At 43.3% G+C, this 18,351-nt stretch overlaps 1 protein-coding gene across 8 annotated transcripts in view; it reads left to right on the top strand.

The window, feature by feature from the left end:
• The first annotated feature begins 3,697 nt into the window (after positions 1–3,697).
• lmo1 (LIM domain only 1) overlaps positions 3,698–18,351 on the top strand; it is a 38,593-nt gene continuing 23,939 nt past the window's right edge. The window contains exons 1-3 of one of the 8 annotated variants that reach the window (XM_072466445.1): positions 3,698–4,378; positions 12,188–12,261; positions 17,519–17,653. Coding sequence is in view for 2 of the 8 variants with exons in the window: in XM_072466442.1 (XP_072322543.1) it covers positions 6,043–6,044; positions 12,188–12,261 (76 nt within the window). In the remaining 6 variants the exon portion in view is untranslated. The other 7 variants (XM_072466446.1, XM_072466444.1, XM_072466442.1 and 4 more) reach the window with 7 other exon arrangements.

Here is an 18,351-nt window from a genome sequence, read left to right as displayed (position 1 = left end):
GCACATGGTGAATGTCTGAGTGGCTGGCAATGAGGTCTGTGCCCTGAGCCGTCTCCTGCTCGAGTGCCCAGGAAGTGTTGTGTTCCCCGTTTTGTGCTGTGTATGCTCTTGTCTGTGATTGGCTGTCGTGTTGTGTGTGTTGATTGGTCCGCTGATTTGTCCATCATTATGTATGTATGTATGTGCTATGATGTTCACCTGAATATCATGACATTTTCTTTGCTATTGTTATGTCACTCAGAACAGCCAGATAAATCCAAAATGGTCTTTTGCAGCAATGTAACACATAACAAAATCTCAAACAACTTTGATGAATGGCTTTGTGATGTTGATTGAGGGAGGAATGTTGATCAAGGCAAGCAGAGAATTCTAAAATCAAAGATGGCTTCAAATAGTGTCATTAATCTTTAGCAGCCATTAGAACTACTAGAACATGCAGAAACAGTCTCAGTTTAGTATCTTGCCCAAAGAACAGTACCTCTGCCAGTGCAGCAATCCCTCAGTGCTGCAGCTGAAATCCTGAATTTGGACAGGCTGATACACCTAGGGCTGGATTCTCCGTTATTAGGACTATGTCCTCATGCCGGCGTCAAAACTGTGGACTTTCACACCAGAAAAACTGGCGTGAAAGGGCCATATATTCAAAATCCTGCAGAGGGCTAACTTCCGGGTCGGAGGCTGCGCATGCGCACGGTGGCGGCCTCCAGCGGCCACGTCGTGATCCATGACGGACTCAGACCGCGGAGCTGGATCCTGAAAATCGACCCCCCCTCCCCCCGATCGGCCGTGCGCCCGACCTTGTCCACCTGCAAAAATGTTTCCAGGCTGCGTATAAGGCAGCCCCCGATTGGCCCGCCCCCAACCAGGGCAGCCATGGACTCCACGCTAGTTTCCCAACCGGCAGGACCACATTAGATCCACGCCGTCGGGATTTCGGCCGGTTGAGGGCGGAGAATGGCAGAGCGGGCCTCCAGCAATGCCCCCAGGTAGGTCCTAGGTGGCGCAGAATCGAGGAACCGGCGCCGGTCCCAATTCCGTGCCGGGAAATGGATTCTCCGCCCCCGGGCCGGCCGTGATTTCAGCACTGGGGTGCGGAGAATCTAGCCCATAATCTTTTGACTTGACGTGAGGCTATTGACTTGTGTATAAGTCATGAATAGGTCAGCAAGAGGGAAGATATCTAGTTGGGATGTTATCACATACATCTTAGAAAGTTTTAGAAACATAAATTTAAAATTTTAACCAAAAAGCCATTTTAATTGAAGATGATGTAATGGGGTTCAGGGTATACTAAATTGTGGTGTCATAAATTTGAGGATAAACAATAGGAATCAGAGAGTACAAAATTCATAAGTGATTTCTTGAAAAATGGAACAAACTGGTTACAGATATCTCCTCAATGTTTATACCACAGATGGGAAGATAGTTTTGCTTCCAGTGTTTTTATTTACTTAACATTAAAATACTTAATGTCACCCTCAGTTAGTTGCATTTCTTCTCTCTTGCTAGATGTGAATCATCACCATTCTGAAAAGCCTGTCATCATGGCATGCAGTTGAAACTTGCAGCATTATTTCAAGCCTGCACGATTACCAAAGTCATGTTTATTCGCTCCATGATGAAACATGAAATAAAATGGTGATTCTTTGCAGAATCTCCTTGATATGCATCGTAGGATGAGTTTTAAAAGCAAATTACTGCGGATGCTGGAATTGGAAACAAAAAACAAAAATACTGGACAATCTCAGCAGGTCTGACAGCATCTGTGGAGAAAGAATGGAGCGAACGTTTGGAGTCTGGATGACTCTGCCAAAGCTAGAGAGAACTGGAAATATGGTCAGATTTATACTGGGGGGGGGGGAGGGGGCAGTAGGTGGAGCGGTGGGGCTGGATAGAGGGCCAGCAGATAGTTGGAGATTGATAAAGATATCGAGGACAGAAGACAAAAGGAATATAAATGGGATGATAGTTTTACTACTGCAATCCCATACAGCCATTGGGTGGCATTAGTAAGAGTATTTGAAATGGGAGGTTAACATTTCTAAGTAGAGAGGGATATTGATCATTTCTCCTACTAGTTATTAATGTTAGATAAGAATCTAATAGAACATCTGTTGTGCAAGGAAGAAAATACTACCAACAAAATGTCAATCAATGCCAGTTGATTATTAGCATCTTAGAAGACCACTAAATCCCAATGATCTAATTGGCAAACTAGTTAGATATTTTTGGCGGGAACTAACGTGAATAAAAGGAGTGTTGTCATGAGGAATATCTGACTTGGAGGCAGATTGCTTTGCACGTGCAAATTCATGTGACCACCGTCAAAGGACATCTTGAAAACTCGTGTTCACGCACAGCACTGCAAGATGAGGATCTGGGGCTAATTACACAATGAAAATGTACTAATTTGGTCACTGTGGACCATCGCTTTCTCATCATCAAAGAGGGAGGGAGGGAATCATCATTCAACACAGTTTTCATATCTTGAATATTGGTAACAGTTAAAACTTGCCATGAATAGTATTGTCCTCATTTTAAGCGCTACGGGGGGGGGGGGGGGGGTCTACTTCAGAAGAGCCTGGTAACGTTTTTTTTTTTGGGGGGGGGGGTGTTAGCTTTGCTCTACGACAAGTAAATTTACTTCAGATTATAAAAGAAGCCGCCGTATCACTTGGGACAATTTATGGCTACTCCCTCCCTTGGGTAATGAGGACAGGAGCCTGTTAATTAAACGTGCCTTCTCCCCCCCCCCCCCCAACTTTCCTTATAAAAGTCAGAACGAACATAGCGGTACCGTTGAAAGAGAATGTAATGACGATCAGATTTCTTGCAGCTATTAAAAGTAAGGTACAAAGAGGGCCCTGTGTCTTTAACTGGGAACTGTCACATTAGGCAGTGAATTGTTAGGTCCTCCCCACCTCCCAGAGCTTTTATTTCCCGTGTAAATTGTTGGCGGGGTGGCTGGGCTCATAAAAATCAGAATGCTTAGGGAACGCAGAGGGGAGCACAGTTAGAGCAAAAGAGTTTGGGAATTAAGGTCATTAATTTCCCAGTTTCAAGGCTGCCACACAGACCGAGATAAAGTCAGCATAAATATTCAACCAGAGTTTCTGTTTTCCTTCTCTTTTTTTTCATCGGCTGCCCATTTATCTCCATCCTGTCAATTAGAGGAAAAAGCAAAGAACTAATTAGGAACTGTGCAATTTTAATTAGCTGTTTTGATAATTAAACTAATTGGTTCCCTTGTGTTTCCGCAATGTGCACAGAGCACTTTTTTGATATCTGGGCTGCAGATTTCCCATCCGTTGGTTAATTAGTCACTTTTGCATTAAAAAAAGGCTTTCTTAATAGCCTTAATTTGCAGTTGAAAAGAGAATCTGCCGTCAATAATTTGTGTAATTGGTAACCATTTGATTGTAATTTAGAACTGTGCCTGGACAGCTCTGCATGCCTAATTCCTAATAGTTAGGATTAAAGTTGCATTGAATGTTAGAAGGGGAGGGGGGCGTTCAATCTTGGATCAAACCGCTGTTCTGTCATTTTATTAAAAGATCGGTATGAATCCACAATTTAATGACCCCCCCCCCCCCCCCGGTGGGGTGGGGAGGTGGAGAGAAGAGAATCACTTCAAGGTTTAATAAAAGATTCGAGGGTGATTCGGCGTCATTGTACTTTTTGGAAGAAATAAGGTTACCATTTATAAATTAGCAAAACCCTTTCCCTCTCGCTCGATCTCCATTGCTAAATGCACGTGTGTTACAGAATGTTGCCTTTGTGAGTGAGCCACGCACGCTCCTTAAATGGGCTTTTGTATTTGTCAGAATTAATGAGAAAAGTTCCCTTGCCCTAGGGGTAATTAGTGTCCTTGGAGTTAAATAAGCTAAAACTTAGACACCTCTGGCACAGGCAATTATGTTTGTGTATTGAATAATTGATTCGGGAGCTGCTAATCAGATATGAGCATAATGAATTGATTTAATTAACCAGGGAACCTGAGGAATACTGGGAAATGTGTGCATTTATTCGCCAGGCAGGGACCCTAAAGGGTACAGAACCACATAAATTGGAGGAAAAAAACACGCTCCTCGCTGTTTGCCGGCTTTTGAGATCGGTTTAGCGCGATTTTTGGGTTACAAACCCTTGAAGGTGTGTGAATGTGTCTGTGGCTGTTGTCATTTTTCATTTAATCGGGCGGGGGAGAGCGGGGCGGGGGGGAAACAAGGTTGGTTGTCGCGGCTTGTGTCTAATCTTCAAAAGGCGAGATAGTCAGCAGTTCAGCCACAGCGACTCTCGTTGAGTGGGGAAGCCGAGCAGGGAGCGCCGTGCCCCGGACTCCGCTGTATCCAGAGGACGATGGTGCTTGACAAGGAGGAAGGTGAGACGCTGCTTCTCTCTGTTTCCCCCCCCCCCCCAAAAAAAAACCCTTTCCCTCCTCTCGACTTACCTACCGGTTTCTGTCTCCCTTCTGATACGCGAACTGCCAAAATAACACTGAAAATAAAGACACGAGCTGTTTTGTGCGGTCACTTTCCGGGTCTGTTTACACCATGCTCCGTATTCGACAATTGCTTCTTTTACATATTCCTGCCGTATTTATGTCGGCCGTGTAGGAACACTGCGTCTTGTCTGTTCCCATTTCTGTCTGTGTGTGTCTCTTTCACCCTTGCCGGACTCGCGAACTCTAATCGCCTCTCGAGCTTATTTGTAAAAAAAATACCCTGTCCAACATAAATTCATTTTTACGTGTTCGTTTTTTCTCTCTCCCTCCGGCTCTGTTCCTTTTTTTAAAGAAATCACTTTCTGCTGGTCTTGATTTCCCCCCCCCCCCCCCCCCAAAATCAGTTATTTCGCCCCATTTTATTTTTGGAAAGTGGGTTTAAAATGTAATTGCTTTCATTCGGCCAGCCGAAGTTAAAAATCCCGGGCTGTTGGCAATGGGATTAGTGAATATCGAGAGGCTTGGGGTTTTTTAATTTCCTACATTGAGTGAAGCCAGTTCTGTCCCCTGTCCCTGTCTTGTATCATTCACTCACTCACCCACCCCCCCATTGGCTGCTGGCGCTTGTCCCGTTGCTACGGCGATGAAATTGATACAATTAACACAATTACTTTCCAATCCGCTCCTATTTGTTTCTTTTTGTCTATTTAATACTTTTTTTGCTCCTTTTTTCCCCCTCCGCACGCTTCCTTTTACATTCACCTAAATACTGAAACACGTGCATTTTTTTTTCATTTTAAAGACTTCAATGAATTATCGGGAGCTTCTTGGGTTTAAATGTGGGACTTTATTCTTTTCTGAAACGTCGTTCCCCCCCCCCCCCCCCATGCTGCTGGTAACGAGCGCAGTAAGGCGGCTCTTTATATGTAAAATAAAGACTTGGAAGAACTTTAAAGTGTGTGAATTATTACACCCCTCGTGTGTGGGTGGGTTGGGTTTGGGGGGGGGGGGGGGGAAATGCCTCCGATTCCAGTTTACGTGAGCTTCAAGGAAAGCGGAGGATATAAGAGCTCACGGCGAACGCATTGGTCGTTCATTCATTACACACCGGAGGCTAGAGCTATCACATCCAGTGGTGTTGGCAGGGTTAAACCGGTGAAAAATGATGGACTAGCTGCTTTGTGTTTTGATAAGTCCGCAGTTCTTGATGAAAACCATAGTACCCAAAAAAATTAAGTCAGTCCTATTTTTTTTAAAAACTGCTCTTAAGTGGACTGTGTACCAAGTCAACTGTAAATTTCCTGTTTTGGATGTCTGTCTCGCTTAAAAAGTTTTTTTTTCTGTATGATTCATGATTTGGATTGCTTTTAACAGATATTGGCTAAGCAATATGGTAAATGTACAAAGGCGATACAAATGGCATTAGTAAAAGGGGATACACAGGGCCATATAATGCAGTCAATACTACATTAACTACTGAAGCCCAATTACAGTACACTGAGAGTGGCTTTTAGTAGCATTAGGACTTTGCAGAAGAGCAAGATCACCTGCTGTTTATTGCCTAAAAGCTTCACCCTTTGCTTGCTGGGTTCAACCACTCAATGTGAGTAATAGCTGAAAATTTCTTTCTGCCTGTTTTCTGCTTGTTGAACTTAGTTGTGACAGCTTGGTGGGTTTATTTTTTCTGAAAACTAATAGGTTGAAGAGGTTTTGCACTGATTTATAGCTGCAAGTCTTAACTGCAAATTTTGAGGGGGGGGGGGGGGGCAAGAATCTGCCCCCACCATTCCTCAATTTAGCAATGATAGTTTGAAGCTGCTCATGTCTTCTGCCTTTGACCTGGGAATAGGCAGGTACATTCATGTTAGATGATCTTAACTAACCAACCAGAGAGCCATAAAAGTGAAACTGGCTGTGTGAATTACAACCATGAACGTGTAACTTTCTACCTGCAGAAATTTTGAAATTACCATTTTATTCTCCCTTGTCTTTTTATTCCTCCCTCCCCACAAATTTTCCCCAAATATACCCCTGAAAGGGGTTATTTTGGTGAATCAAATTATTACTGGTTACAATGATCACCTCCGTGTAGGAAATGTAATGTAGCACTTGACTAGCTTTTTTTTAAAATTGCATTATCTTGATATGCATGTTTAAAAGTAGTCAGTCCAAACTATTAATAGCAATTTTAAATGAGTTTGAGCCAGTTGGACTTGCTTCATTAAAGACGTGCGGGCAGAGATCTTGAATTGTTGTATTTCTCCAGATGAGAATATGTCAACTTCTGCTGGGGAGGAATAATTTGGATCTTAAATAAGCTGCCATTACATAGTTGTGTAATAAAATGCATTAAGATTGTTTATAAATTCACTTCCATGGTGTACACTGCATCTGGTCATGGAGTCCTGTTTTAAATCTTGCTGTACAGAATGCTTACAATGCAGTGACTTGAATTAATGCTTCGTAGTTTTATGGCTTTTTTGTTCGAAAAAGGCATGCTTGTAGTGTAATTAATTACAAGGTGCAGGGTAGCTCGAAAGTGATCCTTTTCATATTATTGGTTAAGTATCAGTGCTGCTGCGTGCACCTTTTTTAAGCTGATGGTGAAGAAGGAGTTGTGGACCCTTTAAAATGGAGAGTGCTTGATATGCAAGATGGTTTGCTGATGGATATGAATTGGTTCAGAAATTGATGGCAGCATTTCATTGTACAGCACATGCACCTATAGCTTAAGTGTTATCCAAATTCCTAATCTACAACTAATGCAGATTCCTGTTAATGGAAAGGGCTGTAAGTAAACTGTTTCTGAGCTATACCCAAATATGTTATTGACACTTCATTAACCCTTTTAGGGCTGTATTGACTGCACCCCAAAGCCCAACTTTGATTCGAAAAGCAGCTTGCTCAGCTTTGTAGTCCTCTCCACAGATTTAGAATTTAAGCTGTTTTAAATCTAATACAGATGTTCACAAGAATCTTGAAGTTGTAAAAAGGCCCTACACTTTGGCTTTAAAGGTGGATATTTTAGCGTAAAACTTAATTTCTTCAGCTGGTTATGACGTCTAAAGGGAGAGAGGTGCAGGAATTGTATATCAACACTTTGTGCTTAGGCAGCAACTATTTGGTATCCACCAGAAAGTTTAATTGATTACAGGCCTTAATTTCAATTCCGTACTGAAGGGTTAACCTGTAGTCAATCTCTTCATTATCTCGACACAAAAATGGTGCCACCCTCTGCCATAAAGTTTACATTTTTAGAGATTAGTGCAACCCAACTAAATCAAGCCTTTCAGGCACGTTGAAGACAAATTGAGCCCATCTTACTCTGAGCTAGCTTTGATCAGCAGACAGTTTGGTAATGTGTGTTCGTAAAGTGCATGGTTGAAACCTTTGCAAATGCTAATATCCTTTGAATTTGCTGGCAGTCATTGCAATAAAATCTAGGCTTCAGGGTGTTTTCTTGTATTTAGAAATGTAGGAATTGCTGTTTTGAGTTGCCATGGTGATTTGCTCAAGAGTATATATCAATAAAAGTGGACAGTAATGTTCCTGTCATGTATATGGAGTTCCTACGGCTTGATTTAGGATTAGTCTGAAATTGGGTGAATATCAGTACCTGTTTTAGCTTGACTCATTTCCCTAAGCCAAATTTCCATTTTTCTTCCTTTGGTATTTGGTTTCCAAATTGCTTTCACCCAGCCACCACCCTGCAATAGCTTAAATTATCCTTGCTGTATTGAATAGCATTTCTAAGTTACATTATGTGCCAATCCAATATCTATTTCATGATTTGGCTGATTTATTGGCCTTTTTGCTGGATTTCAAAACTAATGTCTCAATTGAATTTTTGGGATAATGTCTTCTGGGTGTATGTTGCTTTTTTTGGCTTCAGAGCTAAAACCAAGATTTGCCATGAAGAGAGTTAAGGGATCATTTTCTAAAATTACTCTAATTGGATTTTCAAAGTTTGTTGAACATGGAAGTCTTTTGTGAAATCAGGTAAATTTGCTGAAGTAGATGGGCCTGTTATAAGTAGAATGATTTGTGAATGCTTACTGGGTTGGCTTGTTGTAATCTGCGTACATTTCATGTGTAAATTTCAGTTTTGTTTGCAAGGGCCAAGTTTGTTTTTTACCTAGTACAATTTGGACTATCTCAACAACAGAACCTAGACTCTGGAGAGTGTCCAGGAATTGAAGGCACTTGATGATTAGGTGAGGCCGAAAAGTATGCATCACTTAATGGTTGCACTGCCTCTCAGCACCAGGGACCCAGGTTTGATTCCTCCCTTGCTGAGTGGAGTTCCACGTTCTGTGTGTCCACGTGTGTGTGTGTGTGTGTGTGTGTGTTTCTTCCCACAGTCCAAAGATGTGCAGGTTGGGTGGAGTGGCCATTCCCTTAGCATCCAAAGATATGAAGGAGAGGGCCTAGCCAAGGTGCTCCTTTTGGAGGGATGGTGCATATTTGATGGGCCAGACGGCCTCCTTCTCCACAAAGCATCTACACAAAGCAATCAGATGAGGGGGGAGGGAGTAATAAGGTAGTCTGTTGCAGAGTAGGTTTTGTGCAGTTCTGTATAATGTCAAAGGATGTTCATTTAAATCTTCAAGGGATTTCAGAAGCATTTTAAGAGGGCCTATTTTTAAAAAATTAAATTGAATTGAATTTGAAAAACTGAAATTTAAAAAAAAAATTGAAAATAAAGGCAGATGGTGACCAAGGTTGATTTTTGAACAATGTTGCCTATACCTGCTCTTCAGAAGTGCTCTCTAGCCACCAACTCTATCCCTTTCCTTGGGTATTGCCCAAATTGAACCAGACTGTTCACAACCTTGGTGTTGTATTTGACCATGAGATGAGCTTCCAAATAAATCTGCACTGGGACTCTCCCTTTTCACCTCGAACGTTAGCTCCAAGGAAGTTGCGATAAACTTGTATAAAACGCCTCAACTGAGTGTTGCATCCAGTTTTGAATACTGCACTTTAGGAAAGATGGGAAGACAATAGGGAGGGCAGTTCTAAAGATGATTTGAGAAGTGGAACTGTTTTCCTTCGAGAAAGGGTGAGGGAGACTAATTCAAAATCATGAAGGGTCTGGACAAGAGTACATGGAGAACAAGAGTACATGGAGAGAGAAACTGTTCCAAATGAGGGCACAGATTTGAGGTCATTGGCAATAGAAGCAATAGAGACACAAGTGTTTCGCATGCAGCAACAGGAAGTGATGTTAGTATGTGGTGGAGGCAGGTTGTATTGAGGCAGTGGAGTGAATTTTGTCTAAGAATGTGCAGGGTTATGGGGGAAGGCAGTGGAACGGCACTAGGTGAATTGCACATTCGGACAGCTGGTGCAGATAAAAGGGCCTACTGTGTAACAATTCTGAACATGGGCAGTTAAAATTTCCTGGGTGCACGCAGATACAGAATAAACAACCTATAATGGAATCCTAGAATGCTTGCAGCACGGCCATTCAATTCTGGAAGAACAGCTCGGCTAGTCTCTGCCCTATAAATTTTTCCCCTTCGGATAATCATCCAATTATCCTGAAAGGGGTAATTGCCTCCCAGACTCTCTCTGCAGTGTATTTCAGAACCTAAACATTTATTTCATAATGACACAGGAGGCCATTTGTGGCGAGGTGGTGGACTTGTGGTATTGGCACTGGACTAGTAAACCAGAAACCCAGAGTAATGACATGGGGACACAGGTTCAAATCCCGATGGTGACATTTGAATTCAATAAAAATCTGGAACTAAAAGTCCAATGATAACCCATGAAACCACTATCAATTATCCTGAAAACCCATCTGATTCACAGATTCCTTGCCTGGCCTACATGTGACTCCAGACCCACAACAATGTGGTTGACTCTTGACGGTCCCTTCAAGGGCAATTAGGTATGGGTAATTAATGCTGGCACAGCCTGCGACGCCCATGTCCCATGAACAAAAAAATAAATTCAGCCCACTGTTATCCATGACGGTTCTCTATAACAATCTTGTCCATCCCTTAAACTCTGACTCTGTTGCCTTGGTCATTTTGCCAATCTCCTTAAGTTGGTCCTGGACTCCTTGCCAATCAGAACAGTGCTTCCCTATTTACTTGTCTCCTTATAAACTCTATTTCCTTATTTTCTTCACTTCTCTACATTCTACCTGACTCTCGTGTGCATTTATCAATCTAATATCCATCATTGTACACCCTTTTTGAAATCACCCAGGAAGCTCATGCTATTGTCCTACCTTTCCCCCATGTGGGAATCTGCTGCAAATTGTGCCCAAACCATCATCTTCTCTCGAAAGGCAGCCCATTGTCTCATTAATTTGCCTGCTAATCTTTGATTCCAATATAAAGTAAAGTACTGTGGATGCTGGAAATGAAAAACAAAATGCTGGATAAACGCAGCAGGTCTGGCAGCATCTGGAGAGAGAAACTGTTGATGTTTGAATCCATATGATGTTTGTACAGTTCTGTTGCTCTCCACAGATGCTGGCAGACCTTATCCAGCATTGTTCTATTATATTTCAGTCCAATTTACCTGAGCAGACCTGTTCTGGTCGTCCTCCAATTGGTTTTTTTTTTTAACCTTCTTTATTTCACAACTAATCGAGCAATCTGAGAGAGGCAATAAGACCAGTTACTGTAGGGAAGTGTCCGTCACTATACAGCAATGCTTTATAGTATTTCAATAAGGGTGCCCTTATCTTATGTCTGTGATGTTCTTGGACTAACCATTCTGGAATTTCAACATTTCATAAAATATAAAATTCCTAGTTGGAGCAAGTGTAGTGACCAGCTTTGCGGGATGGTATTTTAATTGACAGGTTTCATACACAGTATAACATTATTATACCAATTGTGTAATGCAAACCTGAAATGTCTAATTTTGCACCAAGATGTGGTTTGAGCACTTAAGTCACACAAGTTTAGCAATATTAGGCTATTGTTGAATAGGATGTTTCACATGATGGTGAATATTTTGGGATGTGGAACCTCAAAACGTCCAGTTTGACGATCAGCGAGTGATAGTAATGTGATAACCGAGTTTCGCAAACTGCTGCAGGAAATATTCGAGGAGGAGATGGAAGGTTCATGCAAATATAACCGAGAAAGAGAATGCAGGACTCCCAGATTCAGCCACCCACTCCCCCCATAGTGTGCAGGGAAGGATAAAGTGAAAAAGGAAACTTCTGTCTGAGGTTTGAACGTTCAATACAGCAAAACCTGAAGGCGTAGAGGTGCAATTGGGAAGTTTTTTTTTAAATTTAGAGTACCCAATTTTTTTTCCAATTAAGGGGCAATTTAGTGTGGCCAATCCACCTAACCTGCACATCTTTTGGGTTGTGGGGGTGAAACCCACGCAGACATGGGGAGAATGTGCAAACTCCACACGGACAGTGACCCAGGGCCGGGATTTGAACCTGGGCCCTCAGCGCCACAGTCCCAGTGCTATCCACTGCGCCACATGCCCTGCAATTGGAAAGTTGAGACGATATGAAGAACATTGGCAAGTATAATCCAAGAAAATGCGAGGGCTCATAAGTGGATAAGAGGCTCAAGAGGATAACCAAGGAAAGATTTGGCACCAAAGGAGGGATCTCGGATGGTTATAACCGCAGATGTATTAAAGGGTTTAACATCTTTGAAGTAGTTTAATTGCCAGGCCCAAGTGAAATGCAACCCAGGCTGCGAACCAAGGGAGGGAATATCCGACTGATTATCATTTTTCAATCCTCTTTGGCTACAGGTGTGGTGCTGGAGGACTGCTACCATTGTACCGTTGCTTGAAAAGGGAGCAAGCGATAGACTCAATAATTACAGGTTAGTCGGCCTAACCTCAGCGGTGGGGAAATATTTTAAAAAGTTTCAAGGGATGGTATAAATTTTACTTTAGAAAGGTGCAGATCAAGGAGGGTATCATTCAACTGATTTTTTTTTTGTGACTAAAGGCCTGTTTCCAACGGAAGTCTGCAAAGCTCAGTACTACCTCTTAAATGTAGAGAGCCCGATTGAAAAGTCGGATAGCAAAAACATGGGTTGCCAGGAAGGAAAACAAATGTAGATGACCAAGATATAAATTGGAGTGTCAAGTGAAGTGAAAATCGCTTATTGTCACAAGTAGGCTTCAAATGAAGTTACTGTGAAAAGCCCCTAGTCGCCACATTCTAGCACCTGTTCGGGGACGTTGGTACGGGAATTGAACCGTGCTGCTGGCTGACTTGATCTACTTCCAAAGCCAGCGATTTATCCCTGTGCTAAATGGAATCTGATCTGGAGAAGTGAGGTAAAAAGAGGAATGGGGGGGAAGCATTTGTCCATGTCCACAGATCACTGAAGGTAACAGGACAGGTCAATGGTAATTAAGGCACATAGAATCCCTTAGAATTGCAGAAGGAGGCCATTCAGCCCATGAGTCTGCACCACCCTGTAGATCGGGCACTTTACCCATATCCACTCACCCAATCACCCCTCCCTACCCCTGATAACTCCATAACCTAACCTGCACATCCCTGACCGCTTAAGGGGCAGTTCAGTATGGCCAATCCACCTAACCCATGCATCTTTGGACTGTTGGAGGAAACCGGCGCACCCGGAGGAAACCCACGCAGACTGGGGAGACTGTACAAACTCCACACCGTGATCCAACCGGAATTGAACCCAGGTCCCTGGCGCTGCCACCACGATGCATACAGGGATACTTAAAGGCAAGAGGGTAATGCTAGACCTGTGTAGAACAGAGACGCATCCTTCAGGTGGTTCAGAGCTCTTGGTGATTACTAACTATGTTTCTGTACTTGCTTTGATATTTGGATTTGACTCTAATCTTGGGACTTTAATTTGACATTGGATTCTAATTTCTCCTTGTCAATCAAAGCTCCCCAGTCCCTGTGCTGCCCATTGGGCTTAGAAGGCGTCAATTGTGCTGCCGTACACATACTTGGGACACCTGACGGTGAACGTAGTGATGAAAGAGAGGCAGACAGTCAGGACAATGACCTCCTGCTGCCTGGACCTATTAATTGTTGACTTGACCAAGCCCATGAGGAAGTCTTCCTCTCCCCTCTTCCCTGCACCAGGTGCACAAAGGTCGAGAGACTTGTTGGTTGTGTGCGTGTGTACCAAGGCTTGTCTATTGATTTTGCTGCAACTAGAAAATACCCTGTTCAGGGTGGATTGCTTGACTCAACAAATTGCCTTGGGACTCTGCATAAAACACCATGTGCCATGAAAATTGGTACTTGTAACTTGTAGGGAATAAAACTTATAATGGCCCTGAAAGCTAGCCATTATGACAAACTAAATTGTCCCGGAAAATGGTTTAAAATCCTGTGCCCTGATAACCTTAACAGCATTCTTGCGGGTGGAGCTTTCCCAGGGTATTGCTGACTGCTTATTATGCCAAACTGTTGGTATGTAAAGACTGTGCCAAAGTTGTATTTTCAGGCTGAAATATCTCTGACCCATGGGTCCACTCCTGGTCTTTAGGTGCTGTAATTTTAATGAGAAACTTGCACTTGACTGTTGAGTAGGAATCAAATGCACAGAGTTAACTCATCATGTGAGTATGCTACCACCGTCACAGACTTCATCAGCAAATGTGTGGACGACTGCGTGCCAAAGAAAGCAGTACGTGTTCCCCAACCGGAAACCATGGCTCAATCGCGAGATTGACTCCCTACTGAAGGACAGATCTGAGGCGTTCAAGGCAGATGACCCTGACCTATACAAAGAATCCAGGTATGACCTCCGCAAAGCCATCCGAGATGCCAAGAGAGAATATCAAACCAAGCTCGAGTCACAGACAGACTCTCGGCGGTTGTGGCAAGGACTAAACAACATAACGGGCTACAAAGCGAAGCCAAACAGTATCTCTGGCAACAGCGCACCCCTCCCCGATGAACTCAATGCATTCTATGCTCGGTTCGAGCAGGTAAGCAACAATCCGCTGGCGAGTGCCCCAGCAGCCCATAATTCACCCATGCCCACCATCACAGCTTCCGAAGTCGGATTGGCCTTCCTGAAACTGAACCCTCGGAAGGCGATGGGCCCAGAGGGGATCCCTGGTCGTGCACTCAGAGCCTGCACGGACCAGCTGGCAGAGGTATTCACGGACATCTTTAACCTGTTCCTACTCCACTCCGAGGTCCCCACCTGCTTCAAGAAGACCACCATCATACCGGTACCAAAGAAGAACCAGGCAACGTGCCTCAATGACTTCCGACCAGTGGCCCTGACTTCAGTCGTAATAAAGTGCTTCGAGAGGTTGATCATGAAGCACATCACCTCCATACTCCCAGAACGCCTTGATCCACTTCAATTCGCATACCACTGCAACCGGTCCACATCAGACACATTTCCCTGGCCCTACACTCATCCCTAGAGCATCTCGAAAACAAGGACTACTACATTAGACGCCTATTTATTGACTACAGCTCCGCCTTCAACACCATAATCCCAGCCAAGCTCATATCAAAGCTCCAAAACCTCGGACTTGGCTCCCCACTCTGCAACTGGATCCTCGATTTTCTGACCAACAGACCACAATCAGTGAGAATGAACAACAACACCTCCTCCACAATAGTCCTCAACACCGGCGCCCCGCAAGGCTGCATACTTAGCCCCCTACTCTACTCCCTGTACACACACGACTGCGTGGCAAAACTTGGTTCCAACTCCATCTACAAGTTTGCTGACGATACGACCATAGTGGGCCGGATCTCGAATAACGATGAGTCCGAATACAGGAGGGAGCTAGAGAACCTAGTGGAGTGGTGTAGCGACAACAATCTCTCCCTCAATGCCAGCAAAACTAAAGAGCTGGTAATTGGCTTCAGGAAGCAAAGTACTGTACACACCCCTGTCAGCATCAACGGGGCCAAGGTGGAGATGGTTAGCAGTTTCAAATTCCTAGGGGTGCACATCTCCCAAAATCTGTCCTGGTCCACCCACGTCGACGCTACCACCAAGAAAGCACAACAGCGCCTATACTTCCTCAGGAAACTTGAGGAAATTTGGCATGTCCACATTAACCCTTACCAACTTTTACAGATGCACCATAGAAAGCATCCTATCGGGCTGCATCACAGCCTGGTATGGCAACTGCTCGGCCCAGGACCGCAAGAAATCAGAGTCGGGAACACCGCCCAGTACATCACACGAACCTGCCTCCCATCCATTGACTCCTTCTACACCTCCCGCTGCCTGGGGAAAGCGGGCAGCATAATCAAAGATCCCTCCCACCCGGCTTACTCACTCTTCCAACTTCTTCCATCGGGCAGGAGATACAGAAGTCAGAGAACATGCACGAACTGACTCAAAAGCAGCTTCTTCCCCACTGTTACCAGACTCCTAAATGACCCTCTTATGGACTGACCTCATTAGCACTACACCCTGTATGCTTCATCTGATGCCAGTGCTTATGTAGTTACATTGTATATGTTGTGTTCCCCTATTATGTATTTTCTTTTCATGTACTAAATGATCTGTTTGAGCTGCTTGCAGAAAAATACTTTTCACTGTACCTCGGTACACGTGGCAATAAACAATCCAATCCAATCTTAACCAGTGTTGCCAAAGATGTATACCTGGAGGTCTTATCTTGGACTGGTCCCTCCTCATGGCACCCAATGTCCTTATTTGGTTGTATAATTCTAGAACGCCTTTTTTACCCATTGCCAATATTGTTAGAACAGTAAGTAAAACCTTTAGCATTTCCTCGTGGGTTAATTGGCAGCCGTGTCCTGGGTTGTTTATCAAATTCCTGACCCTTTTTTCCCCACAGACTTGGTGCTTTGCAAGGGCCCTTCTATTCCAGGCATGGATATAGTTGACTGGTGCTGTGCAAAGGTAAACAAGTAGGTTTTGCTTTATTGCATTATCAACAAGTGATGATCCATAAGTGGTGTGCTACTTTAAATATTTAAGTTGGTTCATTACATTCCTAAACTGCTGCCCGTTCACTGTCCTTTTATTGAAGATGGATCGTGAAGTCACTAAGGCTGATCTTGGAAGCATATAATCCCCCTCGTACTTAACACCACCTTTCCCATTTACTATATTTGTAAATTCAGTATTAATGAAGTGATTGTAGAACTTGAGGTCAAGCATGCTATAAAACTGAATAGTGAAATGTACTTTGGGGACTGCACAACATAATATTTAAAACTGGATAAGCAGAGCAGGTTTTAGGACTGCAGGTTTTGGAAGCATGCAGAATTGTTGCTAATAGCTAAGCTAGTGAAGAAGGAAAGTTTTGAAATGACACTAGTTTTAAAAGCAGAAACTTGCCATGTGTGAATGGCACATGCATATTGAGTAGATGTCAAATGGAGAACAGCATTTTAGCAAGGTAAAAGTATTCCAGTACAGCAGTCAGTGAATCATTCCGACAATAGTGTATTGTCCCTCAATTTGATATAATTTTAAAGGTCATCTCCAACACTAACCCAAAAGCTGTGGGTTAGATGAGAAGCTTCGTGATCTGCTGTCTTTTAGTTGCATCTCTAATTTTAAAACAAATAGCTCTTCAGTTTATAACTGAGCAGACATAGAAATCCAGATAAAATATGCAATTCCCCCTCTGCTCCAGATTAATTTTATTTATTATCCTAGTTTCTGTTTGCATCAGTTGATATTTGGGTGAGTGGTAATTTGTGCTTTGTCTAGTTCCGTGGCATCCAAGTGCTGCAGTACTAAAATGCCATTTTGAAAGCATATTAAATTAGACCGACTGCCTAATGTTTGCTATATTTTCTGACTGTTCAGATGCAAATAAGTATCTCATAGAAATATCAGGCATATGAGCAGATTTGCTCCTACAATAATGGTTTAAAGGCCACCAATTGTGTGGCTTGAATGGTAGCATTGTGTGTAATTTTACAAGAAACAGGACCTCCCAAGGAAAAGTGATCAAAAGTGTGATTTTTGAAGTCTGAAACTAGAGTCTTGTAGATTTGGGAAACTACACATTCATGATGCTTGAGCAATGGATCAGTTTGCGATGCTTTTAAAAATAAGCTGTTGCAACACTTTAGTTAGATGCATCATTTTTAACATAGTCACTGCTTTTGTGTCTTAGTGCCGCATGTTAACCACACTTACAAGTCCGACCCTGTTACCAAACAAAACAGTAAACCTGAGGTTTGCGAGCTGATCAAGAAATTGGAGCCACACTGGCGTACTGTGCAGTTTTGATCTCCTTGCCTGCCTTGGGGTAAGTGCAATAAAGATTCACTGCACAGCTTCCTGGGATAAGGGTACTGTCCTCTAAGCAAGAGGGGCTAGTTCCCTGGAGTTGAGGTTTAATTGAAATGCACAGGCCTTGAGGGGCTATATGGGGTAGATGTTGAGCATGGAACTCAGGGTCACAGTCTCTGAATAAAGTTTGGAATAGTTTATTGTCACGTGTACTGAGGTACAGTGAAGTTTTTGTGTACAGCTCCAACAGATCATTTAGTACATGAAAAGAAAATACGTAATAGAGCAACACAACACTATGTAAATACGTAGACACTGGCATCGGGTGAAGCATACAGGAGTGTAGTATTAATCCGATCAGTCCATATGAGGGTGGTTTAGGAGTCTGGTAACAGCAGGGAAGAAGCTGATTTTGAATCTGTTCGTGCGTGTTCTCAGACTTTTGTATCTCCTGCCCAATGGAGGAAGTTGGAAGAGTGAGTAAGCCAGTTGGGAGGGGTCTTTGATTATGCTGCCGCTTTCCCAAGGCAGCGGGAGGCCTAGACAGTTAATGGATGGGAAGTGGGTTTGTGTGATGGACTGGGCTGTGTTCACTACTCTCTTGCGGCCTTGGGACGAGCAGTTGCTGCCAGGCTGTGATGCATAGACCATAAGACATGGGAGCAGAATTAGGCCACTTGGCTAATCGAGTCTGCTCCGCCATTCAATCATGGC

The sequence above is a fragment of the Scyliorhinus torazame genome, chromosome 10 (assembly GCF_047496885.1).
Source record: "Scyliorhinus torazame isolate Kashiwa2021f chromosome 10, sScyTor2.1, whole genome shotgun sequence".
Taxonomy (NCBI): Eukaryota; Metazoa; Chordata; class Chondrichthyes; order Carcharhiniformes; family Scyliorhinidae; genus Scyliorhinus; species Scyliorhinus torazame.
This window is presented reverse-complemented; position numbering and strand designations above follow the sequence as displayed.